The sequence below is a fragment of the Anopheles arabiensis genome, chromosome 2 (genome assembly GCF_016920715.1).
Source record: "Anopheles arabiensis isolate DONGOLA chromosome 2, AaraD3, whole genome shotgun sequence".
NCBI lineage: Eukaryota > Metazoa > Arthropoda > Insecta > Diptera > Culicidae > Anopheles > Anopheles arabiensis.
Genome location: NC_053517.1, coordinates 103,366,637 through 103,385,795, shown reverse-complemented (window position 1 = coordinate 103,385,795; position 19,159 = coordinate 103,366,637). Strand labels below are relative to the sequence as shown.

The 19,159-nt window shown below is 47.1% G+C and overlaps 3 protein-coding genes across 3 annotated transcripts in view; 1 reads left to right on the top strand and 2 right to left on the bottom strand.

Moving 5' to 3' along the window:
- The first annotated feature begins 2,037 nt into the window (after positions 1-2,037).
- On the top strand, positions 2,038-3,340 carry LOC120893347 (microtubule-associated protein RP/EB family member 1-like). The gene is made up of 3 exons (XM_040295162.1): positions 2,038-2,781; positions 2,864-3,002; positions 3,079-3,340. The coding sequence occupies exons 1-3, from the start codon at positions 2,199-2,201 to the stop codon at positions 3,152-3,154; spliced, it is 798 nt and encodes a 265-aa protein (XP_040151096.1). The 5' UTR covers positions 2,038-2,198; the 3' UTR covers positions 3,155-3,340.
- A 188-nt stretch (positions 3,341-3,528) lies between these two features.
- Positions 3,529-7,790, bottom strand: LOC120893346 (midnolin homolog). The gene is made up of 2 exons (XM_040295161.1): positions 5,915-7,790; positions 3,529-5,836 (listed from the first exon to the last, which is right to left on the bottom strand). Exons 1-2 carry the CDS (start codon positions 7,765-7,767, stop codon positions 5,461-5,463), a joined length of 2,229 nt encoding a protein of 742 aa, XP_040151095.1. The 5' UTR covers positions 7,768-7,790; the 3' UTR covers positions 3,529-5,460.
- A 527-nt stretch (positions 7,791-8,317) lies between these two features.
- LOC120894982 overlaps positions 8,318-19,159 on the bottom strand; it is a 134,861-nt gene continuing 124,019 nt past the window's right edge. The window contains exon 7 of the mRNA XM_040297916.1: positions 8,318-8,424. Within this exon, the coding sequence (XP_040153850.1) occupies positions 8,354-8,424 (71 nt within the window). The 3' untranslated portion in view covers positions 8,318-8,353. The remainder of the gene's footprint in view (positions 8,425-19,159) is intronic.

Sequence of the window (19,159 nt, the reverse complement as noted above, 5' to 3'; positions counted from 1 at the left end):
CGCAGGGTGTTAAAGAAGAAGAAAAACAGGAGATCCACGCCCAAGAGTGGTTGAGGCAGGTAGAAAAGCAATGGTTGTTTCGTCAAATAAAATAAAGATAAAGAAACTTTCTACGATCCTTCGCTCATGAGATTGATGTGGATCATACTTTCGATTTCATTTTTGGCATAAATTTCTTTCCAATGTGTGGCTGTAAGGAAGAACATCGACCTACAAAAAATGCATGATGCTCCCTTCCTGTATGTCCTTCCCGTTCCTGTATGCTCCCTTCAGCTCGCTTCGCTCTCGTCCCCCATTGTTTACAACTTATCGTCGCTCAGGAACAATGCGCGCTGCTGCACGCAACCCACGCCTTCATCTTCTCATCTCACCTCTTCGATTATCACCTTTCCCACTCCTCCTTCCGCTCTTGTTTGCCCCCTTTTTCCTTACTCCCTTCCCCACTCTTTCCTTTCTATTCGTGTTGCTTTTCAATATGGCTAGTATGCTTTAGGATGTAAATGTAAACTAAATGTAAAATGTAAACTGTATTTGCCGTGCTTAAGGCAAACAATAGTGAGGTGCGGGCAGGGGCGGTTCAACCAGTTCGCAAACTAAGCGGTCGTGTAGGGCCCCGAGGATCCCCCACACGGAAGTAAAAGTGCTTCGCAATCCTTCTCTGATTTAGAATTCCTCATACAACTTCTTGCTCGACACATCCGAAAGGTCAATTTTCGTGTGTCCGCTTAGGGCCTCCACTCGTGCTAATACGCCACTGGATGCGGGTCAACCTACCGGGTCGGAACCATCCGGATCATTTGGGAGGTGCGATTCCTTTGCAAATCGCTGCTCCCACGAGTCGGAATGGTACCTGCCGAACTACCTGGCGCCTCGCTGACAACATATCAGCGCTCCTTGGAACCACGTAGTCGATTACAGCCCGTTGCCAATAAGACCCCACAGCTCCCGTATAAATTTTCTTCTTCTTCTTCGACGTAACGAACAATGCTGTGGACCGGGCTGAAACGGCTTCTTAACCTTACTAAAATCAAGCTATAGGATAGTCGGTTCTTGCTATCGGGGTAATGGTCCGGATGAGAATCGATCTCGTATGGCCTCATAGGTTCCGGTCTCTTAGTGATGATCGACTGCGTCAAATGATGATGATTAAAATCATTCTGCCGTTTGGTTTAAATGGTATACAATATGCGGCATTTAATTGTTGCTCGTCCGCATAATAAGTTTACCACCATGTTTCCCAAATCTACACGCATTTTAATGCTGTGTTTGTGGTTGTGCTAATCACAAAACGCTTTCCGTACAGCGTGGTACATAAACAGGCAAGAATTTGTGCATCATTTGGTGAGCCATAGCCATTGTTTCTAACAATTTTCCTTCAACTAACCAACGGATTATGAGGATACTGATCGTTCGCAGCCAATGCCACACACGGGAAAAACAAGGAGAAAGAAAATTCCCTCACGTGCGAGAAAGAGCAGCAACAACCAAACCGTAAAGCCGGTGGGATTGTAAGAATGCGACGGGAGATTATCCTCTGTGAGCGAGAGTGAAACAGAAGTCAGAACCATAAACTTTCCATCCATAATTTGTGACCATAATTTGGGTGTGTGTCTTCGCTCCATACAAATCGTGAAAAAAACATTTTCGCTTGGTCGGAAATCGCGGCGAAAACCGCCTTTTGCGGATAGGGTAAACCACCGGATAAACTACACGTTATTTTAGTATTTTAATTTTATTTCAATTTAAAACACAAATAAATGATTTTTTGATACATCAAACTGCTTGTTAAAATGCCTTCATTAAAAAACAATCATTTTAATTTTCTTTCTTTCGTCTATTTCTGTACGAGCTCCAATGAAAGTATCCAACCTCACTTTAAAACTACAAAACCCCGCTTGTCGAAAAGTCTCTGAACAGGACTTGCATTAGTTTCGAGAGCGAAAGAGAGAGAGAGAGAGAGAGAGAGAGAGAGAGAGAGAGAGAGAGAGAGAGAGCGAGAGAGATACACTTGCCTACTTTGAACCTAATCACGATCAAACGATACAGTACACCATTGCACCATTGCTCGGCACAATACACCTCAGCAAGCTTTGCCCGTGATCGTCCCGCTCGTTTTCACTGCAAACAGTATCGTGAATCCTCGCGCATCGCCGTTGTTAGTTTGTGTCCTCTCGTTTTTGCGGCCCGTGTGATTAGAAATGGCCGTCAACGTACACTTTACCGGTCAGACGACGGAGAACTTGTCGCGCATCGAGCTGCTGGCCTGGGTCAACCGGACGCTGCTGTCCGAGTTTAAGAAGGTGGAGGAGCTGTGCACCGGCGCCGCCTACTGTCAGCTAATGGACGTCCTGTTTCCGGGCTGTCTGGCGCTGAGGCGCGTCAAGTTCTGCACGAACGTGGAGCACGACTTCCTGAACAATCTGCGCATGTTCCAGAACGCGCTGAACCAGATGAAGGTGAACAAAGCCGTACCGATCGATCGGTTGGCCAAGGGCCGGTTTCAGGATAACTTTGAGTTTCTGCAGTGGTTCAAGAAGTTTTACGACGCCAACTACGATGGGAAGGAGTACGATCCGCAGATGGCGAGAAACAATGCCCCGATGGGGTACGGTACGCCGAGCACGCTCAGGCCGACCCAACGGCTCAACACCGGTTCGGCTAGGCCGGTTTCGTCTGGTCGGCCGGTAAAGCGGGCGGGTGATATGAACGGGTCGGCGGGACGAAAGCACGCAGAGGAGAAAATGGGCGCCGCTGGCGGTGGAGTTGGTGATGCTGCTGGAGGTAAGTGCGAGTGTTAGTTGTGTGGTTTAAGCGGATTAGATGAGTGTAGGTATCGATAACAAATCAAATGCTATCTGCACAGCACAAGCTGCCGGCGGAGAGAAAACGAACGATCGGATCAGTGCGCTCAGTGCGGAGATTAACGAACTAGCGATGCAAATGCAGAACGTGGAGATGTCGCGCGAGTATTACTTCAACAAGCTGGTACTGATCGAGAATTAGTAAGTGTGGATTGGTTTAGATTACAGTAAGAGATCGATATCGCATACTAATGCCCTTATTGTGTGCTACTTGCAGCATCAACGAGCAACCAGAGGACAGTCAGGATGGTTTGTGTGCGAAGGTGAAGGAAATTATGTACGCCTCCACATAGCTTGTTCGTTTTGTTATCCTTCTCTATTTTAGTTTATTTTAGTGTGTTAATTCAATGGAATCAAATTGTCTTTAAATTGTTTATTAATTAGTTAATGTGTTGTGTTGCTTTTGCTTTAGCCAGATACACATACGCGATATGCAGTTTAATAAAATCCGGTAGAAGTTGGAAGAGATGTTTTAAGTACGTTGTCTCTCAGTTGACTTTTATAGTGTGATATATATTTTATGGTGATTTTTAAAGTACGCTAAAGGATGCATTAGAAGAGGTCTTAAATGTGGTTCTTAGTACTTAATACTAAATCACGGAATAGGACGCTTTCGGGATGCATTTTAGGTGCACAAAACTTCGCAACAAAAACTCTCTCACTCGCATTGTTTGTTGATAGAGCATTTTTTGTTTATTTAAAAAGAACGAGGGGGGGATTAATTCATAGTGACTTAAATTAAGAACTAAAATGACTGTTCCTTAGCGCGCGGCACCTAGCACACCTAGCGTGTGGAAGGTTCTGCCTCCTCACCACTCTGGTGAGGATATCATCGTCATCATCATCATCAATTACTTAGCAGTGTAAGCAGACCTAGTAGTAGTAGTGAGCAGTGCGGCAGACGAAATGAAAAGGGAGAGCACTAAATCTTATGCACAACAAACAAGAAGACACTAATCCAAAAACAAAAAGCACAATCACACATTCCTAACACACGCACTGTATCCAGATTGTCGCACATTGTGTGGTTTGTGGTGGTTTTGGTTCTCTTTTTATGTTTTTAAGTGTGTGGGTAGTTCTTTTCTTTAGAAATTATGTGTTGAAAAATAAAAATTTCATCTGCTGCCGTTTTGCAAACAGGTGGCCAAGATGCACTTACACACCCCATACACCTGTTGCAAGTCGATTAGCAAGCGAACTTGGATTTTTCAAACACGGAAATGCACTTGCACCTGTGTGCGCGGGGGCCCCCAAACAGGGCGTCTATTAAGAGGGATTTCGTTAATTAAACTGAATTAAAACAGCGCACACACACACCAAATACTTCGTTCGTTTGTTCGTTTGTTCGTTCGTCTGTTCGAGTCTTCCTGCCCGGTCTCCTCCTTCCTTTGCACACTGGAAAGCGCGCGGGAAAGCCATAGTCTCGCGGTCGTGTGCACCGGGGCAGAGTGTGTATAAATGTACTTCTACTACTACTACTACTACTACTGTATGCGCTTTATGGTGCGCCTTCTAACTGAATCACTTAATTGAAAAACCTAATTCAAACGAAGAGGAGTGGGAAAAGCTCGACCAAATCGAGCCCCAATCGAGCGGCGTTACACGTTAAACTTCTATGCACTAAACTTGTAAACTGAAACGTTTCTCAAAACACCACACAGCCTTTAGCGACGACGATGGCAAATAAAATTAAATAGCAAACTAAACTGAGGAGTTGAAAAAGAATGTTTGAAAGAAGAACTCTTGGGGGAAAAAAATAAACACCAAAGAGAAAGAGAGAGAGAAAGAGAGAGAGGGAGACAAATAAATCCCTACTTCTAATACACTAAATTCCAGCCTTTCGTCTGTTCGGTACTCATCACTCGATCCTCCCTGTGTGAAGCTCTTTTCCAATTGGAATCTTCTTACTTGCAGCTCCCTGTGGAGCGAACCAGAACAACAACAACAATAACAAGCGTGCCGTGTACTGCAGATGCTGGCCATTTGACCGGTACTGATTGCCGATCTCTACTATCCTCTCCCTACTATCCTTTCTGCTTTCTTGTAGGTGTTGTGTCCAAACATCGAACAAATCATCTGTGGAATGACACGTTCTGCTGCTGCTGCTGCTACTACTACTATCATTGCCACTACTACGACTACTGCCTACCTCTACATTGGGGGGGGGGGAAGAGGAAGCTAGACTACTAACTGCTGTTTATAATCCATTCTACTATTACACAATACATAGACACACACACGCACACAACATGGATCACATTGGACAAGTGAGAAAGACACAGTGAGCTGAGTTGTGAGAGGACCAAAGAGAAGGTTCCTTAAGGAGGAGAAGAGTTTGGAAGGAGAAGACTTTAAAAGCTGGGCGCACAAACTGTTGTGTTGTTTCTGGAGGGGTTTTTCCCTCTCTCTCTCTCTTTCTCTCTCTCTCTCTTTCTATCTCTCTCTCTCTTCAAAATGCCCTATCTTCTTCGCACACACCATACGCCACCTATTTTCACCTTCTCAACATATATCAGCGCTCGCCATCAATCGCTTTGACTAAACCGTACTATACTCTGGAAGGAAATCTGGACAACAACAGAAACAAAAAATCCACACGTTACAGGTAGAGCGTACCCTGCTGCCGGTCGAACTGGTGCAGGTACAGCTTCTTCTTGGACTTTTCGGTCGACGATTTGTGGGGCCGCAGATCCCACACCAGGTTCGAGAGGCTGCGCGGCCGGCTGAGCCGGCGGGACTTCTTCTCCGGCAGCTTGCCCGAATCGCCCGACGTACGGCCACCGCTGCGCGACGAGTCGAGCGTACCTTCGCGAGCGCCCGGACCGGCCCCCGCCGCACTGGCCGACTTGGAGAGCAGATGGTTCTTGTCCTGGCCGGACGACTGGCCCTTCGGCGAGGGTGAGATCGGTGTGACTGGATGGGTGTCTTGTTGCGGTGTGGTCGCGGCCAGCTGCAGGCTGCTCAGGCTTTTGTATCTGAAATGAGGGGAGAATTCACTCAGTTAGGAGTTGCATTTTTATTGGGAGTTTGTTTGAAGTCTGAAGTCCTCTTACCGGATGTGAAACAGCGGACTCTGCGGCTCCACCGCAATCTCCTTGGGCGTGATGGCGATCGGTGGATGATGCACTATGCCTCCATTAGCACCACCACCACCACTTAGTGGACTGATCGCGGTCGTGCCAGGTGTAGGACTCTTCTGATGCATCCCAATGCTGCTCTTGAAGTACAGCTTCGGCAGCGTTGGTCGTTGCCGCTTCTCCGGCAGCTTCTTGCCCGGTATCGTCTCGATCGGAGGCGGGATCGGTTTGTGATCGATCGGCCCGGTGGTAGTCGCACTGTGCCCACTGTGATGGTTGTTGTTGTTGATGGCGTTGAGGGCGTGCTTGGACGATGACTCGAGACTGTTGGAAGCCGTGTGCTGATGATGGCTGTGATGGTGATGGCCATGATGATGGTGATGATGCGCCTGCGGCGGCTGCTGCTGTGACGGCTGTTGCTGGGTGTGGTTGGAGTACTTGATAATGTTGCAATAATTGTTGTTGCTTGTGTCGTAGTGATTGTTGTTGTTGTTTAGAACGTTCGATTGGGCCGTCTTCATGTTTTCCACCGTCTTGAGGCTGTGCTGGTGCGTCGCCGGTCCGAGCAGCACGTTCGAGAGTGGCGTCGTGGCACCGGTCGGCGGTGAAGATCCACCCGGCGGCGGTGGCTCGATCGCCTCAAACTTGTACTGATTCTTGGGCAGCGGGGCCAACCCGCGCACGTAGTCGTAGATCTGGTCGATCTCGTCGTACTCGTCCGCGATCGAACCGTTCTGGCTGCCACCACCTCCACCCCCTCCACCACCTCCACCACCACCACTTCCGCTCGCAATCTCGGGCGAGTAGCGGTTCGAATCACAGCTGCTGCTCTTCTTCAGCACGTACCCGTTCGCCGTCAGCCCGGACAGGGTGGAGGCCATCGTTTTGTGGGCGGCCGCGACCGCCTTCGCCGAGTCCTTCTTCTCCTTGTCCGTCAGCTTCAGGTCGATGATCTGGAGCCGGTCGCGCGCATCCACCAGCAGCCGCTGCGCCTTGTCCAGGAAGCGCGAGTACTCGATGAAATGGTCCAGCTGCTCCATGTTCTTCGCCCGCTGTATCTTGATCTTCGCGTTCAGCGGCACCGACACCAAATCCATGTCCTTCTGCAGCGGCAGCGCGAATATCCGATCGACCTCCACGCACCCGAGCAGCCGCAGCTCGGGCACGAACGGTTGCTTCAGCCCCTTGGGGGCGGCCCCGTGCACCAGCCGCACCGTCACCGGCATGCGCTTCTGGAGCAGATTGCGCACCGTGTGCACGCCGCTGATGCTGTCCTCCTTCGCGATCGGGGAAAACTTCGCTTTGGCTTCTAATGGCAGGCTGACGACCTCGTCCTTGGACGTGCGGCACTGCAGGTACTTGCCATTGTCTGAGATCGTGGTGAGTATTTCGCCCGCGTGCAGCGACTTGCTGTTGTGGTTGCAGCGCACCGTTTCGCGCACCAGCACGCGGAAGTTGCGCCGCCGGGACAGCTCCAGCACGCTCTCGATGCAGCGCGTCGACCGGCCGTCCTCGCTCAGCAGCTCGAAGTACCCCGGGTACGTCTCCGGTATCAGCACCTTCGGGCCGACGTGCGTGTTTTTGCGCCCCTCCTTGATTTTGATCGGCTGCGCGAGGATCTGGTACTTGCGGCCGGCGTTGAGAAACAGGGCGGTGCTCTGCAGCGACGGATTGGACAGGGTCGGCACGCCCAGGCTGTAGTACTGGCCCTTGACGATCTTGCCGACGGCTGGGAGATCGCACTTGGCAAAGTCGCGCAGGTAGGCGGGCGGTGTGTCCGGCGCAAAGCGGGACGCGGCCAGTATGATCTGCCCATCGGTGGCGGCCATGCTGGCGGACGACTGGGTGCTGTTGCCCACGGTTACCGTCTGGTGCAGCCGCTGCTTCTCCTCCACGTGCGCGTCCTCGTCGACCTCGTCACCGTCGTCGTGCTGACTGCCAAAGCTGCAGCTTGCCGAACTCGTCAGCTGCCCACCGTACGACGTTGGACGGTGGTGGTGATGGTGATGATGGTGATGCTGCTGCTGCTGCTGCTGGCCCGTACCGCTACTGTTCGTCCGGTTCCGGCTACCGGTCGGATCGGCGGTGTGCGTGACGGCGTGGGACGAGCGGCTGCGCCGGATGCGCAGAAAGTAGTTGGCGATCTGCTGCCCGATCGAGGTTCCGGAGCGTCCGTCCGCGGATGGGTCTATCACATTTTCGACCGATTGCGCTGACGGCGAGGGCCCGCGTCGATGCCGCCGTTGCAGTATGATGCTGCTGCCGCTGAGCGCCGTTTTCGGCGGTTGCACGGTGGCACCGCGGCTGCCGGCTGTACCACGGGGTGAATGCTCCCCGCTACTGTCTTGCACCGTCGTCGTCGTCGTCGTCGTCGTCGTCGTCGTCGTCGTCGTCGTCGTCGTCGTTGGTGTGGTTTTACAACCACTGCCAGACGATCAGCTTCTTGCTTGCTTTACAGAGAAGCAGGGTGTCTCTCAACACATGACCTGTTAATAAAAAGGGAGAAACAGAAAACAAACATCAGTACAGTGCACTACGGCTGTTAGAGGAACGAGATGAAACCTGGATTTGTCTGAGTTCCGTTACATGTGTCATAAAATTCACACATTTAACACCCACTCCCAGTGCGATCTCTCTTTCACCCAAGCAAGTAGGCTGCCCAAGACATTTACCTAATTATCAACAAATAGCCAAACAGGGTTTACCATCCCACAGCGACTTTCTTTCTCCCTGTGTGTTTGGTTCTGCTGTAAAGACTCATCGTACGTGCAGCAGTCAGCAGTTGTGGCCTACATTTACGGCCCGCCCGTCCGTGTGTTTCATGGAATGGAAATGAATCCTCATCTTCCGTGCCGGGCCGGGCAGAGTTCGTTTGAAAGTGTTTTAATACGTTAATTTCTATGCGTCAGAAGCTCCCGGTTCGTTTATTTTAAGATGCAGAAAAGGTATGCACATCACTCCGGCAAAAGGGAAGATTTATGCGCACCAGTTTTTACTGTTAACCCCCATAAAGTGTGGGAAGCATTTTAAGGCCTTGTGGGGTGGTTTTAGCAAGTGCAATTTAAATTGACGCTTGAGTGTACTTTTTTAAACTCCCAAAAGCCTTAAAAAATTATTTTCAATTACATAAACACTCGGTGAATGATGAATAATTTTGGGTTGCAATTTAAAAAATGACACAGTTGTCTACCACCACCTCTCCCTAACTCATCTTAAATTGCCTACCCCGAGACTCGTGCCAAAAAATTACAAACTGTACCAGCCCCAAGTTTTACGAGTCAGGCCTTTTGCTCATGCCAGCCGGAAATTGGAAAGAGCCCGAGCTTAAGAAGCTGTTCATTAAAACCGTAAAGTCGGTCGGTCTGGAAAGGCTTTCCTTGCACGCCAGCCAAAGGATGTGGCTATTCTATAGGCATTCACAAAAAAATGCTGCCAAAGAAAACGGAACGAAAAGGTGTTCCGGGAGAAAAACGGGGGCAAGCATTATTTGTGCGGTTTTTCATGAATAAAAATTAACGACACTGATAAAGCCCTTTCTTGCTTGTCCGCCTCGCTGTCGCTCTATTGGGGAAGGTGTGCACACGCTTGCGCCAGGATGTCCGGTGTGGGCAGTAGCAGCAAAAAAAAAGGACGTTCCAAGGCAAGCAGATGGCGATATAGTTGCTGTCTGAGGGGGAGAGGAAGATCTTGGGTTTCAAACTCCTTTTTTTGCGTATGAATTGGTGGACTCTTTCGCCACAGGTGCTTGGAAGGTGTACCATAAAAACTAAAACCAGCAGGAAGGCACCACCCGGCGCTGTCTCTCTATCTTTCACTGTCTATCTCTCTCTCTCTCTCTCTCTCTCTCTCTCTCTCTCTGTCTCTCTCTCTCTCTTTCTGTGTGTTTTATGATGGTCCTTTGGCGTCGTTCGGAACCGGAACCGGAGATGCTTTCGGCCGGAGCCCGCCGGAAGGGGGCTGGGTGGTAAGCAAAGAAATGCATTAAACTTCTCCCGGCCAGGTAAACCAAGATCTGTCGAAGGATTTTGAGTTTTATGAAGGCCTGAAGTCACTAACTTGTATGGAGCTTGGAGGTGTAGCAGCAGCACCAGCAATGGAAGGCAGGGCAGGTGTGATAAAAACGCGTAATCGTAAGTAAACCCAACCCCCCAACCAGGCAAGCATTCCGCAAGCGGGCGAGCCAAACGAATGACTAGAATACTCAGCGAACCGGTTGAAGAAGGTCCCACCAAAGCGGACATCAAAGCGGACGACACCAGCGTGAAAGAATTCATCTCAAAGTGGCGAGGTTTGTCACCAGAACAGCACCAGCATCAAATGGCGACGACTGTAACGCTTCTGGTGACGTTGATGATAATTATTAATTAACGGCGGGGGGCTACCGGCCGCGGCGGTGGTGAAAGGATGTGTAAGCTACGCACAAACCCTTCAGGTGGACAGACCGGTACAAGCAAACAAACAAACAAACAGGCTCAAGAAAAAGCTCAACTTTGTTATCCTTTATCGGGGAACGGGTCTTCTGTGGGCACTGGGTGCGACCGCCGTACGGACAAAGAGAGACCAACAAGTACCCTTGTTGAGGAGCACAAAAAAAAAGCAGGAAAGGGTGAGGTGTTTGGAAGAAAAATCTCAACCTCAGATGGGCTTGAACCGGATTCTAATTAAAGAAAACGGTTTTGCACATAGCCAGCGGGAACCGTCCGGGAGTATCCCCGTGGCGTGTCTTTAGCAAAGGAGGGGAGAATGGAGGAGGGGGGGGTTGCTCACACCTGTTCGATGCCCCTGCCGCCATGGCCCAGGCCGGTGACACCGGCGGGAACGTGTGTCCCCATAGAAGCGGATCCGTAATTAAAAGTTCTCCATCAAGACTGGACTGGGTTCTTGTTCGTTAGGTTGAGGTTTACAGTGGTTCTCAGGTGTTTTTTTTTGTTCAAACAGAACCCAAAGAGAAGCGGATTATGTGATAAGGGTGTGCGGGGCTGCTTGTTACAGATATAGGGTTGGCCATTAATTTCAGATAAAAAGAGCGAATTCAGGAACCTTTATTTGAAGGGAAATTATTGGTAAAAACTGTACTTATTGAGAAGTATAACACATCCACAGACATGCTTGAAGACAGCACTTAAATTGTTAGTAGTAATTGGTTACACAATTTAATGACATTAAGTGGAGTAAGGCACACCCTGCAAAATACTGCCAGACAACCTGTAAACTGTAATTGCAACCCCATCACAGGATGTAAGTTGGCTGAGGTTTAGGGTTCTTGCTTTGATTTATGGAATTATGTTACACGACTAAAACGATAAACTCCTTTTCTCTCCTTCTCTATATGACTCTCTCTCTCTCTTTCTCGCACTCTTTATCTAGCACATTCAATATCATTATATCCTAGAAAGACAACTTTATTATGAGACTCGTTAGTTATATATCTTCTGCTTCTTTTTTTCTCGTCTGCAGTTTAGTTTACCCCGCTTTGCAACCAATTCGTCGTTTGATCGTCACTTTTTCACAATACACAACGAGTCTCGTTAAGCTTAATGAGTGATGAGTGAAGTTGGGCGTGTTTTATGAGACGGGTTTTTCTTTAGAAACTTTTACAACATAAACACAGCAACAAGGGAAGGGACTATGATGTACGGTTAGAGTTATTGTTGCCAACACTCCTTTTTTACAGTTTTATTTGTTGCTACCAACCGCCCTAAACCCACCCACCGACTGTCTATCGGTGGTGATATTAATCTGATTCACTCCCTGCTCTTTATTGCTCGCGCGCTCCCGCCGTCCTTGGAATGTCGTGGACCATCGTGGTCGTGGCGCCGACCGTTGTTCCGGCTGTCATTTGCTTACGTACGTATTTAGACGTTAAATTAACACCTCATCCCCCCCCTTCATTGGTGCATGGTCGTTAGTAGCTCAAAAGAACGCTCAACGCACGGAGGGTGGAGGAAGAATGAATTCTTTTCTCCGACTTTTAGAGCCTTTTAACCTAGGGGCATAAGGTAGAAGCAAAAAAAAGGTGAAAATGAAAAGTCAAACCCTTGTTTGGTTCGCAAGTTGCGCTTTGCGTTGCGGGAAGGACAAAGGACATTATATTGTGAATAGCCGGAACGGTATGTATTTGTCTGCGTGAGCAATAAAGCATAAACTTTTATCACTGCTCGCGATCACCAGAAAAAAACACAACCGCAACCGTCCTTTTTTGTTGTTCATTTCGACCGAGGAACAATGTGCCAAAGGGGCTGTAAGGCATTCTTTTATTTGTAGAATAGAAAAATAATAGAAAATGATGCATCCGCCACAGAAAGAGCAGAAAAACTTCGTCTTCGTGTCAATTTGAAATGAAGCGTAATGGAGCGTGAAGGATTAATTCGACGAAAGGATTTTCCTAGGAAGTACGGACAAGAAAAAAGGATAATGTTATGAGCGGGGTCATCGTGGAAAATGAGGTTTAAATTTGTCCCGTTTTTTTTTTGAATGCTTCATTTTCAATTTCTTCAAACAAGAAGGTTTGTGTCATTTTTGTTGTGATGGCGTTATAGCTTTTGGGATCGTGATGGAAGGTTCCATGACAAGATTGAGCATTGTGACCCTTGCTGTAAAGTAATAATTAAATATTTAGGGGTATTTTAGTACGAGAAAAAACGTGTTTTGCTTTACAAAAGCGAGAAGTTGAATATTACTCGAAAATAATCTTCGAATTGAATGCAAAACAACAACCTTTCAAAGATCATTTTTACGATCTACTTAAATCAATCAAAGTTAATCTCTTTCTCTCTGGATAATATGTAGAAAATTGTGTCAAATGATATCCAGTTGACATTAAAGACATTTATAATAAGTCAACTTCTATTTCAAAGCACTCTGAAGGCCATTTTCTCTTAAAAATTGGTATCATTTTGCTGTAGAAAATGGAACAGCGAGTGTCGTGGACCATTATGGGGACATTTCCCATTCAAAAGTGTCCCCCAAAACGAGGCTAACCATGGCAGTGTTACTGTGTGCTTCTTGTGCACAAAGTGCAAATAAACTCATCCCATCGAATAGCCTTGCCAGTTATGGACACTGCACCAATAGATGATATTGAAAGGGAAATGCTTTTTGGAGGAATTTTTTTCACCCCACAAACAGATAGAAACCATGCAATGGTAGCATAAAATGAAGCTGGTCAATACACGTTCCATCCCTATGACGCACACCACCATCATGGTCATGCTCGAAAGCACTCCAGAATGCAGATGAGCACTCGGGCACGTGTGCTTAAATAATAAAGCTCGCACGGGAGCTTGCTGCAACCTCCGAAAAAAACAAGAAGCGAAATGTACTCCACATCGAACCGATATGGAATCGAGAGGGGGGAAATCCCTGTGTACAATATCATTCGGGATCAGTGTTTTGGCTTTTTTCTTTCCATCAAAGAACGTTCGAACTCTACCGCAAGCAGTTCTGGCTGTAGCTTATAATAGGATAGGAAGAGAGATTGTACTGTTTTTGCTTCGACTTTCGTTCGTATTAGAGAGTTCAACCAACAGAGAGCATCATCATTTTCATATTTAAACTCTGGTGGTGAACTGAACCGAGGCTATGGTGCACGCTCGTTGCTGTGTTCGAGTGAGGACACTCTAGATGTATAGCCATTTTCCGCGTACCCATAATCGTTATCCCGTTGTCCGCTTTCGCGGCGGGGATGGTGGTTTTTGGCTAAGTACCTCAACGGTTGATTTTCCGCTGGTTGAACACTTGATCGAACTTGACAGTCAGTGAAATGGGAAGGTAAAAGATGGGAGAAGAAGGAGTATAAATATGCAAAAATAAAGAGAAGAACAAAATCTCTACGGTAAAGCTCTACGGTTTAAAAGCACGGAGCCAAAAGAGAAGAACGGAGAAACATTGAACCAAATGGAAAAGAAAGAGGAGCACTAAACTCGCCAAATCGCGCTGCTCAATGCTCGAGAGGCTCCAAATAGTGCAGTGTGCACCGTTTGCCATGCGATACTCTATAGATGGGCATTGCTAATGATGCACCCGCGCAGGCCAACAACGCTGGCTCTGCATCGGAACAATCTCGGACGCGTCACCCGTTACCGTTCCCGGCTGTGTGTACTGTTGGGGCTGGCCCGGAGGAGTCTTGCGCCGGGCAAGCTGCTTTTTAATGCATGCAAATTACAGACCGTTCCGCCGCTTGGCACAAACGGGACCACGACCGCTTTGCTCGTCAGTATCTGCCCTCCGTGACGAGCCTGGCGACCGTGTTCTAATCCCAAACACTTCACGACCACGGTCCTGATCCTGATCGTCCAGCATGCGGGGACAGTGTGGTGATGGTGGTGACGGGGGCGAGAGGGCGGGGGCTATTGTGCTTATGCTCAAATGCAAATTGTTTGTTCGTAAGAATATTTGCACTGCTCGGGCATGTTTTTTGCACCGGTTCGTCGCTCGCCGGATCGCAGGTGGATTGTCTGTGTGTGGGTTTGGAGGGTTCTGGCTTAAAAACTTGTACCCGTGTACCAGAGGACACTGAATTTTGATAAGAACATCGGTACGGAGCTACGGCACAAACATGGCAGGAATGGTAGAATTTATGCTGTGCCTATGCAAATACGCTTTGTTTTGTACGGATAGTTACCGGGGTTGCCATGTGTGTGTACCCCCGTGTGTTGCCTTTTAACCGCTGCACGGAGTAAAAACCTGGGGAAGGTCATTACCGATTATAATGTTGATGAAGTTGATGATGATGATGATGATGATGGGGATGATGGGAATGATAATGCGTTCGGAAAAGACGGTGCAGGCGGAGCAGAGTGACGTTGTGCCGGCATTTGATAGTGCTATCAAATCGAGTGGCTTTTGCCGGTAGAGCGCAAAGTTTGAGCAAGATTTAACTGTGCTGGAATGAACACACTCATGCCCGAAAGACCCGAAATGGTAGGAAACTTTTGCCACCCCAAAACTACTGCACAGTGTTTCACAGTGGGAAACGATGGCTTAGACCCGTTTAGAATCCCATTTGGAAGCGATTGTGCCTGGCGAGGCTTACCAGCAGGATCATGTCACACACATAAACACTTTCCCCCTTGAGGGGAATTGGGGTGGAATTGGGAACGAAATTGTTGTGGACGCTGTGTTGTGTGTGTGTGTGTTTCCTGGCGTACCGTAACCGTGGCATATTTAATATCACCATAAAGAGTTATGATGAAACGGGGACGATAAAATCTGTTCACTTTATGTACGTTTAAAATCGGTCGCTTTGGTGAGCGCCACAGTGGAAGCTGCTTTGGTCGTTCGGTTGCTTTTTTGATAACACCTATAAATGTATGAGATGTGTGCTTGCTTTAAATATGAAAACAATGCAACAATTTTATCATCCCCCCCCTGCTATATTCCTGCTGACAGGGCTTGAAGCTATCGGGGTAGCTGTTCCCTACTGTAGGCGCTGAATCGGTGTAAAGGGCATCGGGTGGAAAATCGAAAATATTAGTGTATTCGTTCGGCCGAAGGCCCCCCAAACCGTTTGATCAGGCGACCATAAACATGGAAGCTGCTGTAGATGCTAGGTTGTTTGATTTTACGATTCAAACGGGAAAGGGGAATGCTGCAGGTGGCGTTTTCCAATTGGCGAAACAAGCATAAACGATCACAAATTATGGACTCGATTGGATGGGCTGGTTTTAGGGATTGGTATAGGGTTTCCTTTTGCATTTGAGTAGGTTTGAGGCAGTTCACTAATATAACATGATGTTGATATTGTTCTGTTATTTTCTTTTCTTATTTTATTATATTATTTTGTTAAACTTTTGCTGGTTTTGCTTTGTTTGGTGTTTAAATTTGTTCGTTATTTCATTGTTTTATTTTTTATCTAATTTATTTGTCGCGTGTTTGTATTTAAAACCGGTATAGATGTTGAAAAGTGCATATTTCAATCTTTCTTTAACTAAAATTATTCGAAATTGCTAAAAATAATGAATAAAGAAGCAAACAAAGTTACAACACATAACGAGAAACAGAATTAATCAAAAATTATATTTATTGATCAGTAAAAACATTATTAAAAGGGAAAAGTATGAGTAAATGTTATAATATGCAAATACTAAAACACTAAACCAAAAACTAAAAGCGCGAACCCTGCAGTAAAATGTCAAGCCTAAGCAAGTACGTTTGAGTTTAGGCTTACCGTATTCTTCAAGATGAAGTTCTACGACAACCACCATGCCATTAAAGAGATGTTTACGGTAATCACTAGGTACGCAAACGGTAGCAAAAATGTAATAACAAAAAAAACACACGAACAAAACGAACAAAATAAGCAACAAACAACCTCCTCGCGGTTATTGACGCGTGGCGCATAAAATAAGGCACTTTCCCGGATTTATGAATGCAAATATGGTCTGCGCAGAAACGCGCACAACACACGCGCCCAAGAAACCAATCAGGGGCGTGTGTGTGTGTGTGTTATGTGTTTATCAATTTATGCTCCCCTTGGGGACGCGCATAAAGAGGAAATTGATAGGTCTCAGGCCCTGCGTAAGGTTGTGTATGATGCACAGGGCCTATTAGCGAAAGCGAACGTGAGCATCGCGTTAGAGCAAAAACCGGACCAGACAAATTGCACCAAAGGTCAGTTGCGGTGCAGTTGACGTGGAAAGGAAAGCTGCACGGTGCCGGCGATAAAGACAGAACTGAGCAGCAATCAATCTAAATGAAAAGTACCGAAGCATAATAAGCTGTAAAGGCGAAGGGAGCATCGCAGCACTACTAAACCGGATCATAATGCACCGCATCGCATTAAGTGGTTGTTTGCTGTGTTTGTGTGTGTTGTCGTCCGCATCGAGAAGTGTGGGGCCGATAGTGGTTTGAAGGTAGCAAATAATCCAAAGAGGATAATAATGATTGCTCGCTCTATCTTACATCGTTTTCGATTATCCTGCCAATGTTTGTTGACCTTTGAAACAAGTCTACCGACGAGTGAATCCTTTGCTAACCTCACCACCTCACTTCGCGAGCCAAGGCTCCCTTAATCCCTTGCTCAAACAAACGCCCCTCTTCTTGAAGGGGAACCATTTCTTGAAACACGTTTGATGAATCCTGTATGTATGTCTGTGTGTGTTTGCGTGTGAAGTTACTGTTGAATGTTGAGCTTCTTCTGCTCTAACACTAATCCCCGACACAAAACCGTACACGCCTCTCTATCCCCACCAAAAGGACACCATCTCCTTTCCGGTCGAACGGGACGAAGACATCCGGTCGACGCTAATCCCAGCGCCCACTGGCCAACGGGGTCGGTCGCTCGGCCGGGCACACGAGCAGAGGCAATTAATTTTTAATTATAGTCATTTAGTTCGGATAAAATGATTAGTTCATAATTTATCACTCGGCAATGGTGCTCTGAGATTACGCCGGCTTGGGTCCCCGGGGCCACGGGGGACTGGGGATTGTTCCGGTGAAAGGCATTGGAGCGCGTTGGGTTTAAAGTAGTTGTTCCAGGAGGAAAGGCTTTAATTGATCCAGCTAGGGGCTTGGAATCTCGAAACATCTCGATGTTGTGAAGCCATTTGTGAATGTGAAGCCCTTTTGCTCTAGAATGAGGTTTAACTGGCGTGTTTTGGGATGGTTAGAAGATTCATCATAAATCAGGCAAAGAATAGTTGGAGGATCAAGCTGTTTTACGGTTCTTAAAGCATTTACAACAAACTCTGAGAAAAGGGTACCGGTTGTGAAGAGAAACTGTCTAAGATACAAAGCCACAAAAGGGAGAAGAGCAAAGGCAATATAAAACCGGGCGCCCGGTTTTGAGACATCAATTAGATGGGGGAGAAAATAAAAAAAGGGAAAGTTGTGAATTGCTTTTCTCTGATGAGTTTACGTTAAGAAGTGGAGATCTGTAAGCCTAGCCTGTAACGTTCCATAACGAAATGGGAACTCTTGCAGCGACCATGCGCTACCTGAAGAAGATCACTTCACCCACTAGGTGAGAGGGAGATCATCCTATAAGATAGCCAGCCCCTCCCTTGTCTGCACCCTTGCACGGCTGGCAAGACTGAAGCATAAGCCCGTCAGATTGACAGTACCGACGGTCCCCGAAACGGGCTTACATAAGCCCGGTGCAGCTTCCCGGTAAGAAGCGTAGGCTTCCCTTGTCCCTATCGCATCCGCGGTGCGCATTGTTTAGCGGGCACAATACCTCCCGCCGGGGGCCGGCTTAGTTTTTTGTTGTTGTTGTCAACCGCGCGTCCCAAACGAAAGTGGATTACGGAAGCACGGATGGAGCCCAGGCGACCGGGGCGGGAAACATAAAATCACTTTACAAAACAAAACGAGCAGCCGGTTTGACAAGACACAAGACAGCGGTCGCATCCGTGTGAATGCACCCGCCCGTCGTGATGTTGCTGGCTTGCTCGGGGGGAAAAGTAAAACGAAACCAACAAACGAACGTTAGGGTAAGGAAAAAGGGAACGCGTTAATTCGTGTTTGAACCTCATCTGCGTGTGAGTGTTGTAAAACTGCAGCCATTCAGATGGTCACTTTGAGCTGTGTCTTTCTACGAGGCATCTATAAAATCGACCCCATGGTTGTACGACATGCTGCTTAGCTGTAAGCTGCAAGGGAGCTTTATATGGGAAAAGGAAAAGCGCAAGACAAGAGTGAATGTTGATCGGTTTTATTGTGCATTGGACAGTGTTGCGAGGCATGTAAATAGCACCGAATCGGTATGCTAGTGTTTTTGATTAATCCTGCCTCAGAGATGTCAATCAGATTGGGAAAGCGTTGTCAAAATGATTGTTGTAAAAGTGTGTGAGTACAAGACACCAGAAGACATCTGTTCATTACACCTTTCATTCAACTGATTAATATCGACCATAATCAATAACAAGACTATACATTGCTAGTCGTTTTTCTTAAGCAGGACTTCTTCTGATTTTTGTTAAAATTTCAATACTTCTATGGATAATCCTATCCGGATGTAATTCCATCAAAATCTCAATCAAATTAAAATAAATATTTAGGGCCTCAATACATCCCATGGAAGGACTCCAAACAATGATTGGATTAATTATTGAAATTCTTGCAGTTATTCATCACTGATAGCAAATGCTCTGAGTTAATTGGATCGGATAATTGGCACGTTGGTATCCTGCATTTTTAATGCGGAATGTGAACATTATAGTTTCATGCTTCGCGTACCGTATCTCAAAAAAATCAACCTTTATAAATGCTAGATGTGCCACT